We start from the raw sequence: 6,984 nt of genomic DNA, 5'->3' as shown, positions 1-6,984 counted from the left end.
GAGCAGAGGATGGATCCCCAGTATCTACAGAAAAGCCTGACCAACATGGAGGTCTGCAGGGAATGATCAAGGAAGACACCTTAAGTCAAACTGACCTCTACACATATGTGTCCAGATATGTGGACATGCACATATATATACACACTACATACACTTGAAAAAAAAAAAAAAAAGGCAGGGAGGGACTCAAAGCCAATGTCTCAGAGCCCCTCCCACATACCCCAAACGAGGCTAAGCCCTCATCTGCTCCTGCCCCTGAACTCTGTTTCATGATCTCCATCTTACTTACAGGAACCGGAAGTACAGAGCAGGTAAGGTGCATCGGCGGATCCAGGCAAAGCAGATCTGTCTCTGAGGAGCTATTAGCATCATTCTAGAAAGATCTCCTCGGGGTAGAAGGCTTGAGAGAAGAGCTAGGGACATGAGGTGGCACTTTTTAATGAATCACATATGTGTTTTCACAACTGACTGGGACAAAAACAAGATCCACAGTCTACCTTCTCACTCATGTTTTCTTGAGACAGGGTCTCCTGTAGCCCAGGCTGCCCTCAAACTCTCTGTGTAGCCAGTGATAACCCTCAACTTCCTACCTCGACCTACTAAGTGCTGGGATTAGGGGTGTGCTACCAAGCCTATTTTAAAAAAATGGGGTGCTGGGAACTGAACCCAGGGCTTTGTGCATGCTACACAGACACTCTACCAACTGACCTACACCCCGAGTTCACTGACGGTATTTTTAATCGTTCCTATTGGCTTTAACAACTCGGCGAGCTCTGGGAACTGATCTAGGATCATCCAGACTTCTGAATTACTGAGCAGTATCCACAGCAGCTGCTTTATCACAAACCCTCACACTGATTTAAATAATCAAATACTATTTAAGAACCAACTTTAAAACTGAGTTTCATGTAGAATATGGCATTTCTCTCTGGCACTACCTAGTGATAAAAATTAAAAGTTATACAAACATGTTTTAAAGTCACAGTGGGTAAGTACTACTAAAAGCCACCCGCCACCCTCCTGTAGGCACTGTCAGAAATATACTCTCAAGTTTGGATGCTCTTGGTAATCCATAGTGTTTCTTTGAAGTTTCAGGTTTGGTTAGTCTGTTTCGGTCCATATGAACATTATGAGAGAGTTTTAACTGTGGCAGGAGCACATAAGTAAGCAAAAAGCACTCTTTATTATATAAATCTAGACCATCTCACCTAACTTAACACCTGAGCAAAAAGCACTCTTTATTACATAAATCTAGACCATCTCATCTAACTCACACCAAAGAAATCAACACCATGTTTCTAGTGTCCATCTCATCCCACTGCAAAAACTCTTAACTCGACATTTGAGGTATTATCAGTTTGTGCAAAGTACACATACCCAGGGATCCTTGTAAGTACCAAAATAAAATATGTTCCTTCTTGCTAGTGAGAATAAAAGGCACCATTGTTAAATGCATATCTTGATAGGGAAAAAAAAAATCCTTATCAGCCTTTCCAAATACCAAAGGTAGGATTGCCCTTAGAAAACAGGGTACTGGGAAACGTTTTCAAAATCTGTACAAAACTTATTCACATTCTTGTGAAATCCAACACATTCACAAATGGCAACCATGAAATTCATCCATCTCATGGGTACAGAGTCCATGGCCATGATGGGCTTCTTCCTTGACGAGCTGATACACTATGACACGTGTTCCTTGAAGACCCATTTCTGTTTATCTGAGTTGGTGCAGTCCCGCAAGAGTGGTACAAAGCCGTGGCCAGAGTCCTTCTTTGTGGCTTCGACGCATTTCCCGGTCTGTTTGTGAACTAAAGTGCCGTCCTACAAATGATAACAGACATTGCATGTTCAAGATGATTTTTAGCGACTCCTCAGAAAAGCCTCATTTCCTGTAAGGCAGATTCTGAAGACCCCAGGGAGTGATTTTTAGCATTTCAGAAATGTGTCAGCCATGCAAAACAGCGCCACCTACTGGCTACTTAAGAGGATGGGTCAGAACCTCTAGCTTGTCTCCCCCAGAAATCACAACTGAGATTCTTTATTTACCTCCCTTGTGTCTCTTCACTACCTAACTCCATCCCTGATAACTTCCTTCTCCTGAGCATTTTAACAGAGTCAGGAGACCTGGCCATACTCCTAACTTGGCTGCAGGTGAGGGCCCTGAGTGCCCTGGCTATCTGTTCCCAGCCTGGGTAAGAGGCAGTGGGTCTCACAGGATGTGGGATCTTTAATGGCCCTGCTTCTCTCTCCTCACCCTGGCCCAGGGCATGGGAAGCCTGTCTTTGCTGTGTCTCTTGTCTCTCCCTCTCTCTGTGGTATAAGCTGTATTCCTGTAAGGAACTTAACAAAGGCCCAGTCAGAATGCATAATCTCCCAGTTCTGAGGGAGAGGCCTTGTAAGCAGCTAGATGCTGCCGACCCCAACTTTTCCAGGGCCCCCCAAGTTGCCTCCTGAGGAGGCTAAAAGTAAGTGACTCACTATAGTACCTCTCGGCCCTGCCTTCTACACAAACTTACTTCTTAAGTGATCACTAAATTTTAAGGTAAAATTATTTGTGCGTGCGTGTGTACGTGCGTGCGTGCGTGTGCATGTGTGCGCACACGCGCGCACACACACATGTGTACACATAGGTGTGTGTGTGCACACAGAGACCAGAGGAAGACATGGCGTCACCTCCACCTTCTTTACTTGAGATAGGGTCTCTCCTGAATCTCATGCTCACCGGTTTAGCTGGCCAGGTTGCTCTGAGGATCCCCGAATCCCAAGCACTGCCTCCCAGGTGGATACCTCCCCAGTTTGGTCTTTTTAGGTGCGTGCTGGAAATCTGAACGCCTATCCTCTTGCTCATACGGCAAGTGCTGTATCCAGTGAGCCATCTCTCCAGCCCTACAGTGAAACTCTTAATGCCGCCATGTGAGGCCAACCTTGTTTCTACATTGTCCTGTCGCTCTCTGGGGTTCGGCACAGTTTACAAACGGAAGAAAAAAGACTTTTTTACAAATGGAAGGAGAACAGATTGTAGGGTGTATGGATTACACTTCCTAGTTGATTTTAGTTTAAGACAGGGTCTTGCTGGCCTGGAGTTCACAATCCCCCTGCCTCAGTCTCCCGAGTGCTGGGATTATAGGAGTGCAACACTACAGGGCTCAGCTCTTCCAGGGAGCCTGCAAGATCCACTGCTTATTATTACAGATTTCAACTTTGAGCGGGGTTTCAGATTAACCCATTCATGAGCAGTACAGAGCAAATCTCTGTCCATCCCTGGGGCTAGTCAGGAATAGATACTGGAAGATAACTCCTTTTGTTTGGACTTACTTCCTCCAGCACTTGGTAAAGCCTGCTGCCGGTGGGCTAGGGGCCTGGGCCTTCTAGGTGTGTGATGACACCAAACTCTCAATCAACAGTATCTGGAAAGCCAGTTCCATCCCAGACTGTCTGCTCGGTTACATCCACGAGTCTCTATAGGGCCTCGGCTTCCACAGGAAGTCCTGGGAACCCACTGAGTCCTTCCTGGGGCAGGACAGGACTGCTGTTATCAAGCCCATTTCAGAGCAAGGGTGAAATGAGGCTCAGAGAAGCAGGGCAACTCATGCTTGGGTCTAAGCTCATGTTCAAGCGATTAGACCACTATGACACTTGAATTAACAACTCCATCTCACTCCCATACATTTGTGATAACTCTACTTCCTATGACAACCTGCTGTCGCTCATGGTGTAAGAGCAAATACTGAAAGAGGAAAAAGCCCCACTGTCACCAGAAGCTAGACTCTGACCCTACATCACCTCCCAGAGTCAGTGTCAGAGACGCCCTGGGACCAGGCTAGAGAGGACACCTGGCTTCCACGCTGTCTAACAGACCTGGATAGATGGCAAGGAGCTACACACCACTGACCTCATGTAGGATGAACTCCTGATTCTCTGGGACGGTGTCTTGGCAGAGATGCATGATAAGGACATCCTTCCCTTCCTCCACAGCTATGCAGGCCTCAGGCTGGCGGGTGTTGTAGCGTATTTCTTTCTGGGATGTATACTCGAAAAACTAACAACAGGGTGACCAATAAGCATCAGTTTACCTTGTGATATGGAAGAAGATGCCCTGAACAAGATCATGCAGGGCAGCAGTTCTCAACCAGCACATTAAGGGTTTTCATCACGATTCACAACAGGAGCAAAACAGCAGTTATGAAGCAGCAATGAAAATAATTGTATGGTTGGGGGTCACCACAACATGAGCAACTGTATTAAAGGGTCACAGCATTAGGAAGGTTGAGAACCACTGATCTACGGGGAATAATGGGGTGGACTGGGTCACCACCACCCCACCCCACCTCTGCCATGACCCTGTTAGGGCTCCAGGTGTCTTGGGGCACTGAGCTGGCCTCTAATGCAGTGCATGGTCAGTGTGGTGGAGCTATCCTCTCTTGTCCAGCCCACTTACTAGACAGGGAGGGTGGGCTGGGGCTGGGCGGGAAAGAAAATGGGCCTGTCTTAGGGGCTGTCTGCAACCTTGAGCAGCCAGCCACTTCTCTGCCTCAGTCTCTCCCTCTTCCAATTAAACGGCTATAAAAAAAGGCCTGGAAGATTTGGGGCATGAGGAACAGCTCAGTGGTAGTGCATTTGCTTAGTGTGGGCCACCACACTGGCCTCTCACTGCATTAGAGGCTTAACACCCTACCCCACTCCATCCCCCCCAAACGAAAGACTTCTCTCATCCCAGGCAACATGTTTCCTACTCTGGTGTGCTTGGCATCTTTACAATACTTGGGAAAGATGCTGGTCCCTGGTCCCACTGCAGAGTGGGAATAAGGGTTCTTTCTCAGAAGGGCCCAAGAAGCTATACTTCTTAGCACTTTTGACAAGGCACCTTCTCCTGCCTCTAATCAGGTGGCCCCAAGGCAGACGGTGCAATGCTTCTCCATCCATCTCTAAAGGGCTCATCAAACAGGAGGCTAGGATTCGGGGTGAGATGGGCCTGAACTCTGAGGGTTGGAGGAGCAGGGCACTAAGAAGAGCCCAAATAATCTAAGGCTGGGGGATGGGGTTGGAATGATGGCAGTTCGGAAGTTGAGGTTAGGAGGAGGCTTATAGTCAAGTGGTAAGCAGGAGTGTCTCCTCCTCTACATCTCCGGGTGTCCAGAGGTCCTCAGAGCAGTGTAGATCCCAAACCAATCCATCCCCAACATGTGCGTCCCTGGTGGTGACCCACTCTGGCACATCAACCTCTTTCCTGGGCTGTCTCCTGCTCTAGTCCTCAGAAAACCTAAAAGTGAGCCTCTCTGCCCAGCTTGACCCACAGCACTTAAACCAGAACAATCTGCCTGGGCCCCCCTGAGGCAATTTCCCCAATACTGTTTTGTTACCATGTATCAAAACTTATTTTATTTTAAGAATTAATTCTGGGGCTTTTTGCCACCGAGCCTGATGGCCTGAGTTCAATCCCCAGAACCCCCAAAGTAGGAGAGAACTAACTCTCACAAGCTGTTCTCTGACTTTCACACTCATGTCTTGGCTCATGTATGCTCACGTATACACACACACACACACACACACACACACACACACACACACACACGATCTTTAAAAGAACTTTAAAGGAACTAATTCAAAGGAATCCTATAAAACATAGATCTATTACTTCTTTCTGATCCAAGTTAGTGACAGAGTTACTTTCAATGACAAAAACAGAGAGGCGAACGATCAGTTACCTAGACGATAATGAAAGCACCAAATCAAGTATCAAGAGGCCACATGAAGTGACACCTTCAACGAACCCCTGACAGCACACACGTGACTAAGTTAAAGCAGTGTGGAAGCACCGCTCTAACGACTCCTAGCACGTCATAGAGCTTTCACGCCAACGCAGGAGGGAGAACACGTAGGTTCAATTCAGGTGTCCTGAGCCTCGCCACTTACCCCTTCCTACTGTTTATATTATAATCCTCTGATGGATGGGCAAGTGGTGATGAGCAAGAAGGGGGCTTCCCTGGAGGAAGCATGTCTAGGGGGCATGTCCTTGGGACTGGATCTTGCCCTGGCCCTCTACTGCATCCCTTTTCTCTACCTTGACACCATGATGGGAACTGCTCCACCTCACATTCCTGCTCCCATGATGCTCTGCCCAGGCACACAGGGCCAAGCCACCACAAGCTGAATGCTCTGAAGTCCTGAGCCCAAAGGACCTTCCTCCCTTAGGTTCTTCCTGTAATGGTGACTCCAAAGTAACAGACACCAGTGAGTCCCACCCGCCAGGCTAGTGCTCTGCCACTAAGGCATACTCCAACAGGAAAAGCAAACAAAACCCAAATATTTCATTTTCTAAAGAACACACAGAGGGCTGGTGAGATGGGTCAGCTGGTAAGTAAAGGCTCTGAGGGCCTGAGTTCTATCCCTGGGACCCACACAGTAGGAGGAGAGAACAAATTCCAGCATTTGCCCACTGTTTTCAACACACACACTGTACACACACACGTACACAAATAAATATGTAAATAAATACAATAAAGTTTTTTTAAATTAGAGTGACAAAGCTTGCCCCTTCCCCACTGAGGCCCACACCTACCTGGTTCTGCCCCAACCCGTGGCAGAGGTACAAAAGGACCTGGGAGCCGTCGATCTGGTTTTCATTAGGAGGGTTATAGTCAAAGCAGTACCCTCTGAGACCTTTGTTCTGGAGCTAAAGGAGACACAAAGATGGCACCTGGGTCCAGATTTCTCCACACCAAGAGATGTCACACAAGGTTTAGTGGGGAGAACACAATGAGGAGAGAGGCGCCATCGGCCACCCCAGGGAGAGGAGCCCCGTGCCTCTGTTTAGCTCTTTCTAGTCATAAATGCTTTCCCGTGTTGACAACAGGTGGGAACTTGGCCCCACTTTAAGATGGCAAACCTCCCCTGAAAGCTCACATCTCGTTCTTCTCTGGGTCATGGCCTCACTTCCATGGTAAAGAAATATGGAGAGAGGCGCAACTTACAGACCGTACCTTG

The 6,984-nt window shown here is 47.8% G+C and overlaps 1 protein-coding gene across 1 annotated transcript in view; it reads right to left on the bottom strand.

Annotated features, from left to right (window-relative positions):
• Positions 1-1,227: 1,227 nt before the first annotated feature.
• Positions 1,228-6,984, bottom strand: part of Galnt12 (polypeptide N-acetylgalactosaminyltransferase 12) — a 32,610-nt gene continuing 26,853 nt past the window's right edge. Inside the window, exons 8-10 of the mRNA XM_036177206.1 lie at positions 6,560-6,673; positions 3,893-4,039; positions 1,228-1,821 (exon numbers count right to left, since the gene is read on the bottom strand). Coding sequence (XP_036033099.1) covers positions 1,681-1,821; positions 3,893-4,039; positions 6,560-6,673 — 402 coding nt within the window. The 3' untranslated portion in view covers positions 1,228-1,680. The remainder of the gene's footprint in view (positions 1,822-3,892; positions 4,040-6,559; positions 6,674-6,984) is intronic.

Source organism: Onychomys torridus, chromosome 2, assembly GCF_903995425.1.
Source record: "Onychomys torridus chromosome 2, mOncTor1.1, whole genome shotgun sequence".
NCBI classification, from domain to species: Eukaryota; Metazoa; Chordata; class Mammalia; order Rodentia; family Cricetidae; genus Onychomys; species Onychomys torridus.
This window is presented reverse-complemented; position numbering and strand designations above follow the sequence as displayed.